Source organism: Thamnophis sirtalis, unplaced genomic scaffold, assembly GCF_051295495.1.
Source record: "Thamnophis sirtalis isolate CommonGarterSnake01/CBP01778 unplaced genomic scaffold, rThaSir2_p1.2 scaffold_1, whole genome shotgun sequence".
In the NCBI taxonomy this organism is placed as follows: Eukaryota; Metazoa; Chordata; class Lepidosauria; order Squamata; family Natricidae; genus Thamnophis; species Thamnophis sirtalis.
The window spans coordinates 73,594,354-73,616,167 of record NW_028261381.1 but is presented as its reverse complement, the minus strand read 5'-3'; the positions used below and the strand labels follow the sequence as shown (position 1 = coordinate 73,616,167).

Below are 21,814 nucleotides of genomic sequence, written 5' to 3'. Positions count from 1 at the left end.
GAATTTAGTTGACTCTTAAACCAAAACCAAGCTATATCTGATGTGTGATGTGTGATGTGTGATATTGAGCTTTAAGCTTCGAAATGCAAAGCTCTAAACTTTGCATATATAAATACACCGGGTTGTACTAATAAGAAAAGCAAAACCTGACCCTTAAATCAGCACTTTCTCACTTAATAATTGACTTTCTCAGTCTCAGCCTGCAGCATTGATTGGTCATGGAGTTTGCCTCAGAGCTATTCTGAAATTAATTTCAAAAGGTGCCATATGTGAAATAGGAGAAAACATAAATAAGTCAATCTCCAGCTGTTGATGATTTTATATACTCTCCAAGGAAAAATCTTGTTCCCCCTTGATCAAAAGATCCAGAAAAAGAACATACTGCTCGCAATTCACCAGCTTGGAGGTACACGTGGTGTGCTGATGTACAATGTTCAATATTTTAAAAAATATTTAAATGTTACATCTAACAGTTGCCTTGGAGGTTTTAACCAGGGGGGATAGATAATAGCATTCTCTTCATAATCTTTCCAATATATTGAGAAATGAAAAGATGCATGAATACTTAGCCTTTTGGTTTGGATGATGAATGTCCCATCTGAACTTTAAATTTGGATGTCCTGGAAGTGTGCAGGGTTGTTAACTTGAAAGTCAGCCCAGTGTTTCTTTTTCAGGATGCAGATTCCATTTGCTCTGACTATTTTAGCTTTCACCCATAAGGCAACTGCTGTCTTTCTGGAAGAAGTTTCATCAAGTAATATCTTCCAAAGGACGGCATTCTATCTGGGTGAGGCTTCTTCTTAACCACTTGATGTATGACTGCATTTGAAAATGTACCACTGCAGGTATTGGTATAGTGGATCGTTAATTTCCCTAACTGGGTTGTTAAGTGAACTTTTCTTCATTAAATGGTATGCAATATTTACTTTGATGATCCTCCAGTTCACAAACTTGTCAAGTGTTTTATGAGTTCTAAATTCAGTGAAACACTGTTAGGAATATAATCTAATGGTTGGGTTGGCAATATATAAATCATGTGACTATGCTATAGCTGTTTCTTTAAAGCATACTGTAAAATGTGATTGGTTGCTGTTTTCCTCAAACAGCCATAAGAGGGAGCCAGAATGACTGTTAGCCCTCTGTTCGTTAGATGCTGGGCTGATCTGATCTGAGTGTTTTTGGAAGCTGGAAGTGCCGTGAGCTGTTGTAAGTTTTGCAACTGTTAGCAAACATTGAGTACCGAACTGTTTATATGGTACTCGACTATGTTATTTGGATTATCCCTTAACTGAAAGACATTGATGACTGACTGTCTTATCCATGTATGACTTGGACTGTTTGATGGACTCTGATACCTCTATTTCCACAAAAGTAAAAGCCTATTTAAACTGCAGTGTCTCTGAATGCTGGTTTGTGTGTTCTCCAACACAATTCTAACAACACTTTTCTGAACATATTCGCTCTCCCAATGGGGAGCTTACCTAACAGACACAACCATGGCTTAATTTGTCCACCGCCCCCCCTCTTTTTTTAAAGGACTTATATTTTCAAAGAAGAGAGATCAGCAGGGTACTTGTATAGGCAGTTTAAATCAATCCTTAACTTCACGTGATTAAAACAATCTTCCAGTGGGGATAGGAAGAATTCAGCATGCATCGCTTTATGTGCTTGCTCATGGATTGACATTGTATACAGTATATGGCTAAACAGCAACAAGGAAACACCGCGGCAGTTTACTATTTCATTCTTGCCACCTCTGTTGATATATTAGTGAGAATTTCAGAACATGCATCAATTCAAGGCTTTAATTTCTTTTGAATTATTAGACTCTTATTTTTGAATGTAGATGGCTTAGTTACCCAAGTATTTTACCTGTAGCCTCAATGTAGCCCAGAATGCTGCCCCTTCCTGAAAACTGATGGGCTATATGGCCAATTATGTATTAACATTCAAGGTCTTGTCTTGATTAGACATCAGTGCGAATGAAACAGGGAGGGCAATCTTAGGATAAAACTTTTGCTATACTTGTGGCATCCTGGCAGAAATGTGTGTCCAGGATAAAGATTTGTTCTCCGAGCTTATGGATTGGTTTCCGAACATTTCATTACCAGGCTAGATAACATCCAGGATCCATGAACACCATTTGGCAGTCAAAAAGCATGATCCCAAATCCTTAATCTCTATCCACACCAATACCAAACAGTTCGATTGGAGCAACACAAAAATCATTGGCCACACAACCACCCACCACACGCGTGAGTTCATCAAAGCCTGGCATTCTACAAGAAATTCCATCAACAGACACATTGACTTACAACCAGCTTACGAGCCTCTCAGATTCCAAATCAACCGTACAGCCAACCAGGGATAGCAATGACCCTCAATAAACACACGCAATTCCCCTCCCACCAGCAATTCACCTCCCAATGACTCTGACCTGATGTAATCTCCTTATCACAAGACACATTGCAAGACTCATTGGTGACTCACAGCTGACCCATCACAAGACCTGTCACAAGACCCTCACTTGACACACCCACACCTGAAGCCCTTATAAACAGAACACTGACATACCCTAAAATCCACTGAGGATGTTACCTAGTATGGTGAGGGAACTTTCAGAAACCAATCCATAAGCTCAGAGAATGAACCTTTACCCACATCCTAAACCTGAGCTACAGATATTCGCCACTATTGCAAAATGTGTGTGCCTGGAAAGAGAATGCTATGGTAGTATTGTGGATTTACTGCAGTTTGGACCCAGTCCAGTAAAGGGGCTTTGGAGAGATTGTGGGCACGCCAAGCATTCCTGTCTGTATTTCCTGAAAGAAGATGTTTCTAGCTTTGAGCTTGAATGCAACTGCATAATTCCAGGAAAATACACATTTGAGGTCATTAAAGCACATGCTGAAGGTGGCACCTCTTTACCTGAAAAGCATGTTCTCCTGGGCTTGCATGGCTACTATACAAGCCCAGGAACAGACATGCCTTATTTAAGAAAGAATTGATACATGCAGGGTCTTTGCCCCCTGGGAAGAAACTTTTGCCCTTTGACTCTGATGCATTGCGCATTCCTATTATGCATGTAAAATCTTCCAGAAGGTGGATGTGTCAAACATATCAAGATGCTACCTGTGATCACACATTCAAACCCCTGTTCTATTTCCACATGTGGTGTTTCAGCTTGACAAGTATAAAAATTGTGGGCTTTGATTGCACTGTTGCTTTGCCGGCATCTTGACTTTTTGACACACACCCATGCAGACTTATTTGCAAGTAGGTAACCAGGGTGTGCACTGCAAAATATATTCATAGTATTAAATGAATATCTCCTCCATTTGCTTTCTAAGGGAGATTTGCATCCTAACATGCTTCCAAAAGTCCTGTTTAAATATCTCACCTGCTTCCCAGTTTGCAGGAATCACTTTAAGAGCCGAAGGCTGCTCTTTTATGCCATGATTGATTTGTCACTTTGCTTGGAGAGGGAGAAGTTGATGGAAAACATTAGCTGTCATTCAGAACAGGCCAAGGCTCATAGTGACAGTTCTAAAAAGGTAAGCAAAGTCTCCAAGGAGTAAGACAAACGCAAGCTCTGTGGAGTAAGAATACTGAGTCTTCCATCATATGATTTTCAGTTCTCTTAAAATGATTGTCTCCAGATGGCATTCTACCAGTTTTAATGATTCAGAAATATGATTATAGAGTAGAGCAGTTGTGCAATAAAATGCCTATCCACTGTTAAACTACATTAAAACCAAAGGATTAATTTGTGCTGCTGTGCCCTACCAAGACAAACTATCATTTCATCTAGTTTAATAGTAATCCAACCTTTCCTAAATGGGTAGTCTTCAGGTAGGTCCCATAGTCCCCAGAGGGTGAACTTTAATCTCATTTTCAAATCTTGTTCTCAGCAGTGATGATACCAGTATTTGCTCTGCAGAGCCTAAACCTGAAAATGCCATGTTGCTCACAGACTTAGTTTATTTTTTTAAAAATCCAGTAATAAAATATAGTAGCTTCCGATTATATGAACAATGATAAAAAGAGTGGGTTTGATCTAGTGCAGGGTGTCAAACTGGGTGTCTTTGAGGGCCAGATCAGCACTGTATTTCTCCTCTGCAGGATGGTCGGAGGGAGGGGGAGGGGGGGCAGAGTCCTCCTGCAGCACTTTGTGGACCAAAATGGAGTGCAGGGGTCCTGCATGTGGCCTATGTTTGGCCTGCATGGTCTCCTGCGACACTTTGCCAGCCAAAAATGCCCCCCATGCCCCATTTTGGCCAGAAAACTGTTGCAGGAGGCTCCTCCCCTATGCCAAATTTTGTCTGCCAAAGCACCGTAGTCATTACTTTTAAAGCCCTACATGGTATCGGACCGGGTACTTGAGAGACTGCCTCCTGCCAGTCACCTCCCAAAGACCTATCAGATCCCACAGACTAGGCCTCCTCCGAATTCCATCTGCCGGCCAATGTCGGCTGGCGACTCCTCGGGGGAGGGCCTTCTCTATGGCTGCTCCGGCCCTCTGGAACGATCTCCCCGTGGAGATCCAGACCCTTACTACCCTTCCAGCCTTCCGCAAAGCAGTTAAGACCTGGCTGTTCCGGCAGGCCTGGGGCTGTTGAACTATCCAGCCCCATTCGAGGTTATGGCTGTTGTAGAATTTTAAATTGTTGTTTTTTATTTTATTTTTTGTATCCCCTCCCTTTTTATTGTTAGCCGCCCTGAGTCTCTCGGGAATAGGGCGGCATACAAACCTAATAAAATCAAGTCAAATCAAACCTTAGGCCAGTCCTTTGCTATTTCCAGGCCGGCCCTGCGCGTCAGATTTAAGCACCCCACAGACCAGATCTGGCCAACGGGCCTTGATTTTGACACCCCTGGTCTAGTGGTTAAGATACCAGGTTAGAAACCAGGAGACTCTGTAGCTGCCCCGCCCTCTGCCTCGCCTCACTTCATTCTGCAGGACAAGTCTCCCACCCACCAGAGATCCTGGATTCCCTCCTCAACCCCACCCGGTCCCCACAGGCACAACCTACACGAGGGACGTCAAACAGGCTATGCCCCTGGGCACTGCCCAGTTGGTCACCCTGATCATACCCCTCCTCCTCTCCCCCAGCCCCCAGAGGACAACTACAATGCTGATCCGGCCCTCAATGAAATCGAGTTTGACACCCCTGGCCTAGATAATAAACCAGTTGGTCAATTCCCACTGCAACTAACGGATCAACATTCGATTGATCTGAGAAAAGCAGATCCTGCACTTGCGGAAAAGCACTACCAAGAAAAAAAATACATATGGATAACGATACAGAAATATAATTGTGCAAGCTATGTCTATCTCTGCATGGTTTCCCTCTGCCTCACACTAATTTATCTCAACAAGAGCCCGCTGCTGGAACTGACCCACTTACAGCATGAGATGATCTATGACCAAATGTATTTTGAATGCAAGCAGAAACTCTTATGAAACTCAGTTTCTACCAGCATCAGTAGAAAGCAAACTAATCTTTCCCTGTTCTATTAACATTTAGATCGGCAAAGTATACACTGGATTTTGCACATCCTAAAGCTTTCCTTTTTTCAGAAAACATACTTTCTTTTGGGAAAATATGTAATTTAAGGAAAGAATATTTAGAAATTACAATAAAAATGCTTGTTTGTTTTTTAAGATTACAGAACAATACAGAAACAAGATGAAATAGACTTACAGAAAATATATTGAAACACGTATAAAATCAAATTTAGCAATTTTCAAATTTGACCCCCCATATTTTTAACATTATTTCTCTCCCGTCTTCCCTGTCTGCCTCCCCTCATATACTTATAATATTAACCATCTTTTCCTTAAAGATCAACTCACCTCCAATCTCTTCCTGCCTAAAACCATGTAAACAAACATGATAGTTTTTTTCCTTTAGTTCCCTGATCAATGTTTCCTGTTGGTACCAGGCTGTCTTAATGTGTCAAGATAAAATATTTTTTACAAGATTACTTTTCCAATGGATTTTAATTGAAAAATTGATGAGGGAGCAGATGGGAAAAATTACTATTGTGGCTTGCTTGTTGTCAGGAAATATACTTCTTGCTAGTTGCAGTTGAACAAACAGTGCGACATTAGTATCATATTAAGGTACGGGTTTAATACATAGCAATGATTCTTGGCAACTGACTATTCCCAGGACAAAATATGCAATGGCCTAAAGGGATTAGGAATTAGTTTTATATATAATATTTATTAAATTTATTTTCCGAGCCTTGTGCTATCCAGGTTTTTATTTACTGAAATGATGATAAAAGAAGCTAAGCCAAGTTGGGCTTGAATGGACCAGGAGGATATCCCAAGAGCTATACGTTGGAATAGGAAGGTGGGAGAAAAATCCTGTAGGATGGCAAAGCCAAGAGATCTAGTAGTTAAAGTGCTGGATTAGAAGCCAGGAGATCATGAGTTCAAGTCTTCCTTACTCATAGAAGTAATCTGCGTGTCTTTGGACTATTTATTCTCTGTCAGCCCTAAGAAGAAGGTATTGGCAAGCCAGCTCTGAAAATGTCGCCAAGAAAATTGAAGGGACTTGTTTTTATAGTTACCAAGAGTGAGGATTGACCCAATGGATCATAACAAGAAGAAAGCAACAACAAATCACCTCTACCAAAGGGGTAATGCAATGTACCAAGTTGATCAAGGGTCAAGCTCAACCTAAGGAGATAGCTTTATTGATAGAAATAGCGTCCAAATGGTTTCCAAGAAAACTGGGGAAAACTATATATGACCGCAAGGTAAGGTTTAAATAAGTCATAAAATGGGTCTTTCCAGTCCAATTAATACTAGTAATATTGTAGACTTTTCCCCCTATCCATTTTTTCATTAGAAATCTACCAAAAGGCCCTGTTGTCCAATTTTGTAAAGAGTGTCCTTCAGCACTTACACCTTGGGGCATTTGAATCTGGATGTGGACATTCAACTTGCTTCAAACCCCACCTGCTTGGGATTCAAGCATAAGCTATAAATATGTGTGTAACTGGACTCTGCCGAGAACTTTTATGTGTGTGTGTGTGAGTGTGTGTGTGTATGTATGTATGTATGTATGTATGTATGTATGTATGTATGTATGTATATATGTATATTTAGATTTACAACCCCCGGTATGCCCAAATATGGGAGGGAGATCACTACTTCCATTCTCTGTCCTTCGGCTCGTCACAAGAGACCATCCAGACAGAAACCCAATATTTTTACTGTTGCCTTTTTTGTTATATTTGTTGTATTTGTGCTGATAAATAAATAAAGGGAGACTAGTATATATCTATTTCAAGCTATTTAGCTCTCATCAGCTAGCCATACCCTTACTGGGAATCGAACCTGTGCTGTATTGCATATATATATGCAATATATATGTTGTATTTGTGCTGTAACAAATGATGTAACAAAAAGGCAACAATAAAAAAATAAAAAATATATTGCGTTTCTGTCTGGTTTCTGTCTATATATATATTTTCTGAGGTTTTCGTGGGTGTTAGTATGTAGGTCTCTAGTTATTTGGGTTTTCTCCCGCGTAAAATTGGAGATGTCTTGGCGACGTTTCGACGAAGTCTCATTCGTTATATATATATATTATATATATATGGTTCCTATCAAACAGAATAATATGAAGATGGAAGGAATGATAGATAGCACTATGGTTCCAGAAATTAATCACTTTCATTATGTTTGCTATCATCCCAAGGATGTTTGCCAGATAAATTAGGAAATTAAAAACTCATTCTAGCTTATTTGCCAGTAAGCATTACCCTTATTTCAATCTTTAACCAATTAAGGTTTGCTGATAAGGGTAGAGTATTTATAGGGGAACAAAGCTGTGTTGTGGCATTGCAGGAACTGAGGAGCAGACATTTTTCTTGGCCCAAAGCAGCATCTTTGAACAGTGTAAGTATTGGGGAACTTTACCAGGGTATTAGTCAGGTTGGATACTTGGGGACTCCAGCACTAAATTTATCCTAGACAATTGTATGGAAAAATAGCTAATTTATTTTTTGGTTTAATTTGCTTTTAAGATGTTCTGCAAAGGCTACACATCTCAAAGGTGCTTTTTTCCAAAGGCAGCTGAACTTGTTTTTTCCTTTGAGAAGACTTTTGCTTCTCATCCATGAAGCCTCTTCAGTTCTGTTCAGAATATAATAAAGAATAGAATATAAGAAAGTTAGGAATCCCATAGGAAATCTTAGACATGCTTGAATTAAAAGCTCCCTGGAAATAGAAGATATTAAACAATACATTCTTCTCCGTTTTGTGAAGGTTCTCTATTTTCAAGCCATGCCCCATTTGCTATCTGAACTGGTGCTGTCTGAATAGTTTACTATCTCATTCTTATATAACTATAAATCAAGCCTCAACGAGCACCGGATTATTCCAGGGGAAAGCCAGCATGGTGCAAATATTCAAATTACGTTGGCATCTGAAAGAGGCATTAGCAAACATTCATTGTATGCAGGGATGTAATCACAAGTCTAATAGAATTTCTATTTCTTCTGTGTTTCTGCATTCTTTTTTGCCTCCCCCCCCCCACATGTCTAATTTTATTTATTAATCGCCTTCTGTTCTGTAATCTCTCTTCTTCTCCACGGGAGGGAGTTGTACCAGAGGTTCTTGCAAATTAAATGGGGGAAAAAAGATGGTTGTAGGGTTGGTGCTTAGTTTTATTCATGATGTTTCCAAGATAATTTGAGCATTGCTTGGTTTGTCTTTTCAGTTATTTTTTTATTATTATATAGGTGCATTGCTGTTAACAGTAGGGCTTTCATCTTCCCTCAATCCCATTAGCATTGCACCTTAAAAAATCTATGTCAAATACAAGTTTTAGCAAATCATATAAAGTAGCACACATATACGAGCCGCTTAAAAATAACATGATGGAGAATAAAAGGTTTCATCAAAATTCTAAAACTTGGGGAAATGGTAAAGTCAGATGGTAATTCATAAGCCTCGATGGGGAAAGGATTTCACACTTGGGTCACCAGCATCCTGTGAGATCTTTAGGAGTCATCATTTTTGAAGGTGGTTTGCAAAATAATTCAGCTGATTATTATACAATCCTTTGCTGTCTCTGCCCATCTCATCCAGCGAGAGCTATGGGCATTGGACAGGCATACAATAGATGAATCCATAGCATGATAAAGTTCCTTCAATATGTAGCAATAGCAATAGCAGTTAGACTTATATACCGCTTCATAGGGCTTTCAGCTCTCTCTAAGCGGTTTGCAGAGTCAGCATATTGCCCCCAACAATCCGGGTCCTCATTTTACCCACCTCGGAAGGATGGAAGGCTGAGTCAACCCTGAGCCGGTGAGATTTGAACAGCCGAACTGCCGAACTAGCAGTCAGCTGAAGTAGCCTGCAGTACTGCACTCTAATCACTGTGCCACCTCGGCTCTATGTACCAGACTCCAGCTCCCAGAATTCTGAGTGAGATTCATGGGAAGACAGACTAATATATCTGGAAGTAGGGTGCATTTTCCCCCAATGGTCCTTTGCTTATATATATTTATTTATTGGTTGGTTGGTTGAGAAATGCATTGACACAACATGCAATTTTCAGAAGTCAAAAGACAATAATTTTTGATTACTCATAAATGTCGCTTTGGATTTTTATGAAGCATCATGACATCAGCAGTGACTGGACTTTGGCAACTTGCTGTGGCAATGATAATCTTGGCTCATATCTCTGCATCGCTTCCTTCATTGGAAAGGTAAAATCATTTCTATGAATCCCTTCTATAGCTCCAGATTTCTGATTTTAGAGTTTGTTTAACCATTCAAAGACGATCTGATTTTAAGCCAGAAAGTGATAGGTAACCTTTTCACAAATACTCGGGTGGCTGCCTTAATTCCACAGATGAGCATCAAGCAATGTTGGCATTCAAATGGGATACTTTCCATTGTTCATAATGCACTTGGACAGTCTAATAAATGCTTGATTGATCACCCATATCATCTCTGTAAATTTGCAAAAAGAGGGCAGAAGGAGAGGAAAGACAGGATATGAGACATATTGAAATCTGATTTTTTGAATACTCATCATCTGTTCACCATCTGAAAACAATTGAATATTCAGATTATATATTGGGCCAGGTGTGTTAGTCACCAATTCTAACTTTCTCCTGTGCTTCACATCCAAACCAGTTGCTGATTAACAGAAGGTTAAATTTTTTACCTGATTAAAATTTTTCCTGCATAACTAAAAGTCCAGGAAGAAGATTGCTGTATTTGAAGCTCTATAGTATATATTGCAGTTCAATTAATTAAAAATAAAGGTATTGAATAAATACAATACTTTATCAGAGAAATAAAAACGAGTTGAGATAGTACTTATTTTGTAGTTCTAAAGTTTTTCAGTTAAAAACCTCTGCAGAAAGGGAAGTGTTATGATGAACATATGAACAACAATCCATCTTCCAAATTGACAGGTTATTCTCCCTCTCTCTGCATGGAGTCAACATTAAACTCCCTTCCCCCTCTTTTGTAAAAATCTGGGGAGTAACAAAAGTCCAAACATTGGTGCATTAGTTTTTATATAGCAGATGTATGATATATAATGTTTGTTATCACAGAGATAGTGAACATTGCAAGTACAAAGTATACAGTAACTCAGAGTTATTCTTTGCCAATCCCAGACACCAGCGGCAAATTGAACTCAAATTGATGCATGATGCAGGAATGAGAAGAGAATATGAAAAAGCTGCCAAGTTACTTGAAACATTGATGAATTACAAGCGCAGGTAAAAAAGAAAAAAAAAGAACGATAAATACAAACTTGCTGAACTATTCATAATGATAGACAGGTACCTATTTACTTGACAGACGTATGAAGGATCTCAAATGTAACATTCCCAAATTTTTAGATCATTATTATGATTCTTACAGAAGATGATAAATGGATCTCCCTCCCTCCCTCTCTCAATCCTTGAGCAAGAACTCTGCAAACAATAGCAGATGAATCAATTAATGTAGGGAATGCCAGAAATTCTGGGAGCTTGACCTAATATGTGAAGGACAGTAAGCTAGAGAAATGTGCTTCAGAAAATCAGGAGTATCCTTAGCTTTGAGGATTGGGAAAACTGCACATTTAATTAAATAGTTTTCTAGGAATTATTTCTCTGACGTGAACCCATATGCATTATCTTGAAATTTACACCTGCTTTTGGGTGGATGGGGAGAGAGTTTTTACAGAAGAAGGAAGAATTACAACATATAGATAGTCCTCAACTTACAACAGTTTGTTTAGTGACCGTTCAAAGTTACAACAGTCTGAAAAATGTGACTTGGGGCCATTTTTCACAGTTACAACCTGTGCAACCTAATCACATGATAGTGTGAGTAAAAATTCAAATCCTTGGCAACTGGTTCATATTTATGACCGTTGCTATGTCCCAAGGTCTTGGATCACCCATTGCAAACTTCTCACAAACAGAGCCAATGGGGAAGTCAGGTTCATTTAACAATTGGGTACTAACTGATCAACTGTGGTGATTCACTTAATATTTCGGCAGGAAAAGTTGCAAAATGGGGCAAACCTCCCTTAACAAATATCTCACTTAACAACCAAAATTTTGGGCTCAATTGCGATCATAAGTTAAGGGTTAGGGTTACATTTTATGGGTACATATTGGCAGAGTGGGTTTTCTTAGCTTTGACAACACACCTGTGGCTCTTCCCTTGTACACAAGCATCCCAAGTACATCTGGAACAGAGGATGACTTTGACTTCTTTGATAAAGATGCCAGAGATTCATGGAGTTCAGAAGACAAGCTTCTTAAGCTGAAGAGCTGTTTGCAATATGTACAGAATCTTGATGCAAGGTAAGAGCAATGGAAGGCCTTCGGCAACTGCTGATCTTGAAAGTTGAAAATATTGAGAATTAGGAAGGAAATAACCAGAATCATGAGACTGAATGTTTTTGTAACATTAGGAAGGTCAAATTTGCGGAGATGGTACATGACAGCTTTTATCTAGAAACCAGCCACTAAACTAATATCAAATTGCCCCATTCTTATCAAACATCCATGGAAGTAACTGCAACTGTATTGTATAGGTAGCTCTCATTTAGCAGTAGCCTCGTAAAGCAACCATTCGCAATTGTGACGGTGATGAAAAAAACTTTGCAACCAATCCTTGCATTTTTGATCTTCATTGGTCTATAAAGCAAAGGATAGCAGAATGATGATCATAAGCATAGTTGTGGTTTCACTTAGCAATGGTTTCGCTTAACAGCAGAGTTGCTGGTCCCAACTGTGGTCATTCAACAAGGATTACCAGTATTTGCTCTTTGACTGATTAATTTTCTGAGTTAAAGTATAATATGTTTTGCATTCTATGCAACCAGTTTAGAACTTTCACTTGCCACAATATACTTGCACATTACTCTTGTCCTACAAATAGACTAATGTTATTTCCCATCCATCCCCAAGCACATCATCTCTCCTTGCTCTTTTACACTGCCTGATCCCAGGCCTTCTTAGTAACATCTCAAACCAGGAATATTGGGGTCAACAAAAATGCTTTTTATTTTCCTGCCAAAAGGAAGGTACAAAAGCTGAATCAACTCTATTGATTCACCTTGATTGACATCAAAGCAAGTAGAAGTCATGTTGTCTCAGGACACATTGTACTGAAGTGTTATGCAGAATCCCAACAAAGGAAGGTACGGAGCTCTGGAATAGGAACAATAGCCAATATGGAAATAATTAAGTAACCCTCCACCATTGGTCAACACTGGGGGTTTATTGAACTTCTCAATTCATTGCAGTGTAATAAAAAAAAATCCTCCCCTATGAGCCTCAGTGGCGCAGTGGTTAAAGTACAGTACTGCAGGCTACTTCTGCTGACTACTGGCTGCCTGCAATTTGGCAGTTCAAATCCCACCAGGCTCAAGGTTGACTCAGCCTTCCATCCTTCTGAGGTGGGTAAAATGAGAACCCAAATTGTTAAGGTAAATATGCTGACTCTGTAAACCATTTAGAGCACTGTAAAGCAGTATATAAGTCTAAGTGCTATTGCTGTTGCAAGAAGATGAGCATGTAAGGGCATAAATAACTTGCACCTTCAGCTACTAGTTCTGCATTAAGTAACACAGGGCATTACTTGGCTAGTCACCTGTGTAAAGTATCCTTTATTATCCTGCCGTTTCTCTGAATTTTGTTTGTAGTGGCAAAGAAGTGTAGGTCTGCTGCTGGGATTCATGTTAGGGACTACGGTAGGGTTTCAGGAAGATGGAGGGTCTGAGGTTACAGAGCAGGAGGAAATGATAAAAAAAAATGGATGAGGAGTGGGATATCTCATCTCCTGCTTCTCAATGTGAGGGTGAAGCCGGAGATGGTTCAGAAAGGCCGGTAGAGGCAGAAACATTGGAAAAACAAACAATAGCCCTTCCCCTCAGCCACTAACCTTTAGTTTTATGCCAACTTTGCAATTGTCCTCCCTGTAAGGCTGCATCTTCCGATGAGTCAGTCAGCACTCCCTCCCCAGTCAAAGCCCTGCCCCACTGCCCTTTGCTCTGTGCTCTCACTGAATTTCCTTGTGGCCCTGAGAAAACAACAACTTTCAACAGCCCAGGGTACAGGGATGTGGCAAAACTTGCAGCAATTGTGGGTCATAAAGGAGTGATGTTTGAGTGTCTTAAGTCCCGAGGGGGAAATTCTCAGGGGTTGAGAGGCAGGATGAGCTAGAAATTTCTACCATGTGGACGCCTGTCCCATGGCAGGTGGGAACATTACAGATCTTTCTTTGCAGTATAAAGACTGGTGGCACAGTGGTTAGAATGCAATACTGCAGGCTACTTCTGCTGCCTGCCAGCTGCCAGCAGTTTGGCAGTTTGAAGCTAACCAGGCTCAAGGTTGACTCAGTCTTCCATCCTTCCAAGGTCGGTTAAATGAGGACCCAGATTGTTGGGGATAATATGCTGACTCTGTAAACCTCTTAGAGAGGGCTGTAAAGCACTGTGAAGCGGTATATAAGTCTAAGTGCTACTTCTATTCCTTCTGGAGCAGAGCTTGAGTCAACAAATCAGAGTTTCCTAAGGCCTACCACACTGTGGGAATCCTGGCATATAGCTATCCCTGTTTGGTTTCCCATGAGTTAAGACTGTGAGAGAAGATTCAGTAAACAAACAGGCAGGTGGAGGAGAGGTTGTCCAGTAGATGAGCTTCTAGGTTTAGTAATGATGGGAAGGCAGAGGCCAGGATTGCAAGAATGTCATAATTGCATTCTGTTTTGTCTGATGACAGCTTTTTAGACAGAACAGCCAATGATGGAGTTCAGACCTTGATACAGTCCATTTGCCAACTGATTGCAAAAATGAAAGAAGGAGCAGCAGTTCATGGAAATCAAGAGTGAAGTATCCAATACTGGGAGAATTCTCACCCAAGGAAATTGCTACTTCTATTTGTCCTGTGTAAAAGAAGACAGTTTCAGAAGAGACAAATTGCTAAAGATATGAAATTGTTTTAGATAATGCTGTTCAGATTCTGTAAATTAAGGAGAATGGAACACGGAAAGAAATAGATTTAGATTTTAGAAGAAATCAAAGATGTCAATCATTCTTTCAGCTTCTTTCAGCTTCTCCAAATTCTAATAAAATAACGATAGCAAGAAACAAAAAGAATCTCTATTATTATTTTGTTTGTGATGTTTAGTTACCAAACCTAGCAAAATAAAGTCTATTTGTAAACTGGGCACATTCTCGTTAAGATAAGCATTTAAAAGACATCTTGAAGAAAATAACACAAGGGGGCAGACAACCCTCTGTGGCCTCTGGCTTCCAGTTTGCTTGTAGATATAGCTTGGCCTTATAAAAACCCTGGCAAAATGAATAGGCTAAATAATTCTAATCTATCTTGAGAAAACATCAAAATATCTTTATACTATGATTATTTGTATGCTGCATAGGAATATTAGCCTGAGTTTCAGTTCACTTCCAAGAAGCAACAATTCTGCTAAATTATTTTTATGTCATAGCACAAATCCAAAACCTTTGCCTAATCTGCAACCACTTGCCTTGGTGGGTACTTCCTCAATATCCTCCCAACATCCCCATCACTTTCATTTCCCATCTTTCAAAGACTGTGATCATCTGTGAACTCCCTTGAACTCCCAACACTGCAATACGAAAGTCAGGCTGTTCACACTAGAATTCATAGTAACTAAAATCATTTCACAGCCCATGTGTTCCAACTCCAAGCAAAAAGATGACAGTTGGTTGTTTGCATTCCCCTGTATATATCTTTACATCAGCCTGGACACAGGCATTTGATTATGTACCCCAAAAGAAATGTCAGTGGTTCCTATGAGTTGGATCTGCAAAACTATCAAGATACCTTTCCTCACAAAAGATGTGCAGCTCAGGAGGCAAAATGTGGCAAAATAAGAGTTTTTGCAAATGTGGAATGGAGCTAACATTGCTCAATTACTGAGGTTCTCAGCCACAATGTTTGTGGAGGCAAAGGAAGTGGGTAGATGCCAGGGGTGGGATTCTACCGGTTCAGACTGGTTCGGGCAAACCGGTAGCTCTGAAGATCAGCTGGGAGTGAACCGGTTTGCTCCCACTTGCAAGTGGGCCCACCCGCCCCTACGCTTTACCTAATCTTATCTTCACAGCTGAGTCGCACGATGGAGTGAATTGCTGTGCCTCAGCTGTTTTCCTTACCAAGCAGTAATCCGGAAGGTAAGTCTTCTTTAAACTGCGCACGCATGTGCAGTGTGCGTCTGGCGTGTGCGCAAGCAAAGTGAGCACATATACACAAAGCGCCCGTTCAGCGAACCGGTTGTTAAACCGGTAGGACCCCACCCCTACTGACCAGTGGTGGGATTCAAATAATTTAAGAACCGGTTCTCTGTCCTAATGACCAGGTAGGTAGGTGGGGCTTAGTGGTCATGTGACCGCATGGGTGTGGCCAACTCAATGTCACTCAGGCCAATGGGCACTTTGCCTTAGCTGTTACAATGTAATAAGGGTTAACCGGAGAGGCAGTTTCTGTAAGCAGGGCAATAAAGATTAAGCTAGAAACAACACCAGAATGTTTCCTTCCTGCCTTCCTTACAGGATTAGCCTTGTAAAGTGGAAAAAAACCAAAAGAAGATTTCTTCCAACAACCAGTTCTCTGAAACTCTTAGAAAGTTAAGAACAGGTTCTCCTGAATAGGTGCGAACTGGCTGAATCCCACCACTGCTACTGACCTTCTATGCATCATCACATCTTGGCACAAATAATTCAGTTCAAATATTTGTGTCGGATATCATGAGGAAAATGTTACACTGTCTTCTTTGCAGAAGGGTGTCCTGGTATGTACTGTCTTCCAGCTGCCATCGTGGGGTTTGGGGGATGTTATTTTTTTTTACTGCTGCTGCTCTTAGCTTTCTTCAACTGAAGCAGAATCTTAGCATGGAAATGCCAAGGAATGATTGGAAATACTCCAGCCACATTACCATGGGAAACGTGGAAATCCCTTAGAGTGGATAGATTTCATTCGGTTAATTATGGGAGCTACTTTTTTGAGAGTATTTTTACAAGACCAATATTCCACCAGCAACATCATTAAGTCCTTTTCCTGCCAAAAGCTGATTAAAAGTTATACAGCTGTGACCCTTCCAGATTATTCAGATTAATTGTACCAGATCTCACATGACCACTGTACCTGACTGTTGTTCAAAAAGGCAGCCGGGGAAAAAAGATGCAGCTGCTTTAAGATGTGCAATAAAGACGTATTGCTTTAATGGTTTGTTTCGTGAAAAAGCAGCAACTTTTCAATGCTTGTGTGGAGTGGAGGGAATTGGCTGCTTTAATGAAAGGAGGAAGGCTCTGATGGGGTGGCTGCTAAAGCAAGGTCATGGCACATACTTGAAAGTAAATCAGGAAGACTGTAATTGTGGGGGGGATCTGTCTCGCAAGAACAAAGAATGCTTATCAACAGGAAATATGCATGTGAAAAACTTGTAGCAATTATGGGTTAGAAAGATGATAAGAGTAACAAGAATTAGGAGGAGGGCCTTCTCAGCAGTAGCCCCGGCCCTTTGGAACGAGCTCCCTGTGGAGATTCGTACCCTCTCCACCGTCCAAGCCTTCCGCACAGCCTTGAAGAACTGGCTCGCCCGTCAGGCCTGGGGATAAGGATAGTTACCCCTCCCGAATGATGAATGTATGTTGCCTACCATTTTATTATATGTCTCTATCTTGTTGTTTGTATCCCCCCTTCCCAGTTTTATGTGAGCCGCCCTGAGTCCCCTCTAATTCTAATAAAACTACTAAAAAAAAAAGAATTAGACAACTTGCAGACCTCAGCTAAAAGTTAGAAATAGAGATGGCTGGCAGCAAATGAAATGTGTATTAGATAACTCTTGCAGCATTCATTAGCCAATGCTTAGGAATGGGACAGCTATAGACCAATAGAACAAATTGTAGAATTATTACTAAAATGTTTATTAGATTATATTTCTTATTATTTCACCTTGTTCCGCCTTCTCCTTTAATGAAAATGTATAAAGCTTTCTTAATCCTTTGTTTTTGGTTCTTTGCTTTTTGACCAGGAACCTTTTTCCTTTGAGTAATTCCAATAAAAAGCAATCAGAAAACCTGCACCTCGTGTCTGGCGTCCATCATGGGCTTTGGCCCCAGGCTCAGACCCGAATTGGGGACAACAGCTCTGTCTTCGCACAAGATCTGGATCATTCCATTCAGAATATGTGATGGAGTGGAATTGGAATTTGGGAGTCTCTAGGTGCCTGTTATGAGAATATCAGTTCCCAGGAGACTGAGAGTTCTATAGGAAAAGAAAATATAAGTGCATCTCTCTCTCCCTTCCCCAAAGTTGATCTCTCAATCAGAAAGATTGATTGTGATACGCCCCTCCCCTCCCCTCAAGAATCCTGCTAATAGATCAGTTGGGGGAGGAGTTTTCCATAGACTATCAATCTTATAGAAATCTCCACTGTTGCTAGAAACAAGCCTTTTGAACAGTGGAGATTTCTATAAGATTGATAGTCTATGGAAAACGCCTCCCCCAACTGATCTATTAGCAGGATTCTTGAGAGTATCACAATCAACCTTTCTGATTGAGAGGTCAACTTTGGGGAAGGGAGGGAGAGATGTACTTATATTTTCTTTTTCTATTGAACTCTCAGTCTCGTAGGAAGATCTACATAACAAAGATCTACCTCCTTCAGGCAGAACCATAATAGGAATCCCAAAGCCCTTTCTTTACATCATCACCCAGCACCAGCAAGGTTCAACCAAGCTTGGGATTCAAAACCTACAAAGTTACCCCTGCATGGGAGTCTGACAACCGATCAGAATTCAAGCTCAAATTCAAAAAGCCAAGAGGGTATAAAACTCAGCGACTCTCAGCATGTCTTCTCTTTTTTTCTTCTTCACCCAACATTTTCAAGGCATGTGATCCTGTCCACCATTAAAACCACCTTTCCAAACAGTCTCCATGTTTCCAGTGTCTTTTCCCCCACTTGGAACTGAACCCAGATGGACATTTCTTCCAACAGAGGTTCCCAAGTTGCAGTTCAATGGGGTGAGAAGGAAGAAGAAAGCATGGAGTTGGGCGCACATACTAGTCAGTATGAGAAAAATTGGAGGGGGGGGGCGGGTAGTTGCAGAACTTTGTCTTCACCAGATAGGTGTGAGAGATTGTGAAGAGCCTAAGAAAGAAATTGGGTATCAACAACCAACAGCTGGGAGAAGAGGCCTTTTAGTAGCTTATCTCATAAATAGCAGCTCAGCCTGGGATGCAAAAAATCCAGGAAGAACTTCAAAACATTCAAAGAGTTTTTGCCTAAATGAATTCACTAATAAAAGTGTTTCTGAGATTCTGTCCCTCGCTCCTAATTTTTTGCATTAAACCTCCTTATTGAAGTCTGTGTGATTCTTCTTTCTTTGATCCCACCCTGTAGGACAGGCAGCACAGTGGAAGACACAGCTGTAGTCCAACTTCTTTTGCTAGAAATGCCACCTATCTCTTCCCGGTCTCCCTTCTAAGAAGAGTGATCTTTTCCCCTCCATTTACTGAACATTAACACTTCAGAAGAATATGCTGTGCTGAGCTGTTTTCTGTGGTCTGGAATTAAATCTCCTCCTCCTTTTAGGCTGCAATTCTGTACTTACTTCCCTGTAAACCCTTCACTCATACTGTATATATGAACTGGGCTGCATGAATCTGAATGACTTCTATATGGCAGCACCTATGGCTTTCACTTTTTTCCTAGGACTGGTCTTATCAAAGAAAAAGAGGTTGATAAATCTGTATCAGAACAAACAGGAGTATTCTATACCCTTGTCAAAGAAAAAACAAGTCTTTCCAACTGACTGGTAATATGTTGGAGATGCATGGAAATGATCACAGAAGCAAACTAGCTTGTTGTCCATTATACAAATTCTTTTTTATCCAGAGGTGGGCTGCTGCTGGCTCCGACTGATTCGCCTATACCGATAGTTCCAACCACCAGCTTCCTCCCCCACCGCCCCAGTGCTATCCCGTCCTATATATCTCACTCTCTGGCTCGCTCTCCCTGCCCACGCAGCCCAGCTGATTTCCACACCTTGCCTGCTCTACTCACTGCAGCTGCCCAAGAAGGTGTGCTGGAAGCCATGTGCATGAAATCACTGTGTGTTTCATGCCACACACAAGCACGGGAGGCGCATGTGCGAGTGAAGCATACATGTGTGCATGCGCTCACATTTCTGGTTCTATACTAGGCGAACCGGTTGTTAAATTATGTGAAGCCCACCTCTGTTTTTAATTTGACCTCTAATTCTGAAGATTTTGTGGATGGTTTTTTTTTGAGGGAGGTGGGAGTTCTAAGAGGTATATTGGTCTCCTGGAAGACCGGCATTCCTTCAGGAAACTCTGCTCTTCCAGGAGAGCAATATTACCATGGCAAAAGAAAACAAAGCAAAAACAAGCTGCATAGACAAGATAGCTGGTTTCTTAGTTGAAATGAACAGACCTGTTCTATATCTGTGGTATATCAGAAGAAGGAGGAAACATTTTACCAGTGGTAGGACTAAAGACGTCAGGCTGCTTCTGCCACAGTCATAAAGACAGCTCCCTTATCATGTTGGACTAAGCAGGGTGTGATGATTAGCTCCATATCTTGAAAGTCTTATACACTTAAGATTATTTTTATACTAAGTTCTATAAATATGTTCCCTTTAACTCTTAGTTAAAAGTCAAGTAGTCCCTATGAATCCATAATAGTTTTCATTTCTCTCTCTCACTCAACTGGTGTATGATAGCGTCAGGGATGTAGTATTGCCAGTATCTTATTTCTGATAAGTTTTCAACTCTCTTGGCTTTCTTTGACCTGGGGATTTCAATCTGTGAGATCTCACAGTCCTTCTCGAAACTTCTTGATATTGGCTCTTCTGAAATCAAATGTATGACAATTAGCTCAATTTCTCTATCTGCAGTATCTCAAACCACAAAGGGATATATGTTCACGCCATCCCAAAAGTCTCATTGCTTCAACTAGCTGTTAATTAGTGGGGAACTTTTTTAAAAAATTCAATAGCAGGGATTTTAGAAAAGACAGAAAAAAGTAGTCTTTTTTGAGATTGTATCTTCCAGAGATAGTTATGCTTTCTTATTTTTAAACTAGGATGCCAAGTCTAGGCTGCAAACTCTAGACAGCTACAGGAAATGCTAGCAAAGAGTGTTTATTGTATCACTTTGCTGCCCATCTACTGGTTGTGTAGCTCATAACTAATAGTTCTAGGCTAAAGTACTCAGCACATGCTAAAACTAAAGTCAATCTTTGCTATTACTTTATAAGTTCCTGGACTGACTTTGAGTATAAATATCCCCCCCCCTTTTTTTTTTGTTTTACTTATGGTTGCAAAAATCCCTGCAATTGCAATAGGCCAGCAAAGAGTTCAGATCTCTGTATTTTGCATTGCCTTGCATTGCCAGGATGCTTGCAGTCTAGATCTGTTAGCCCCAGTTTTGGTAATACAAAAAAAAAAGGCTGGGGGGCAGAAACCTAAACTTGTAGGTTCAGGGTTGACACCAGTGGTGGTATTCAAATAATTTAACAACCGGTTCTCTGCCCTAATGTTTTCTCCCAACAACCAGTTCACTAAACTGCTCAGAAAGTTAGCAACTGGCTCTCCCGAAGTGATGCGAACTGGCTGAATCCCACCACTGGTTGAGGCTTTGGAATAAGTGCAAAGAAGAGCATCTGACATAATTAAGAGCCCAGAAACAAAAACATATGAAGAATTGTTGCGGGAATGGCCTGTCTAAGGAAAAGAAGGACCTGGGGTGACATGATAGCAGTGTTCCAGTATTTGAGAGGCCAGCACAAAGAAGAGGGGGTCAACTTATTTTCCAAACCACCAGAAAGCAGGACAAGAAACAATGGATGGAAACTAATCAAGGAGAGAAGCAACCTGGAATTAAGGAGGAACTTCCTAACAGTGAGGACAATTAACAAGTGGAACAGCTTGTCTTCAGAAGTTGTAGGTGCTTCATCACTGGAGGTTTTTAAGAAGAGATTGGACAGTAACCTGTCTCAAATTGTAGAGTCTCCTGCTTGAGCAGGGGCTTAGACTAGAAGACCTCCAAGGTCCCTTCCAGCTCTATTCCGATTGTGATTGTGTAATCATTGAACTTGGGAGAACTGCCTACTGAGCAGATGGCCAGTGATGGCAGCAATAATCCGCCCTGCAAGGCAGGGCAAACTGACAAATGCTTTCAGCAAATGAGAGCAGTAAATAAGTCATAAATAAGTGAATCAATAAACTAGGATGCAAAGGTTAAACTACAGTGTCAG

At 40.6% G+C, this 21,814-nt stretch overlaps 1 protein-coding gene across 1 annotated transcript; it reads left to right on the top strand.

Annotated features, from left to right (window-relative positions):
* Positions 1-7,861: 7,861 nt before the first annotated feature.
* LOC148049566 (uncharacterized) lies at positions 7,862-14,639 on the top strand. The gene is made up of 5 exons (XM_087719779.1): positions 7,862-7,918; positions 9,646-9,738; positions 10,663-10,767; positions 11,716-11,847; positions 14,272-14,639. Exons 2-5 carry the CDS (start codon positions 9,650-9,652, stop codon positions 14,378-14,380), a joined length of 435 nt encoding a protein of 144 aa, XP_087575905.1. The 5' UTR covers positions 7,862-7,918; positions 9,646-9,649; the 3' UTR covers positions 14,381-14,639.
* Positions 14,640-21,814: the final 7,175 nt, after the last annotated feature.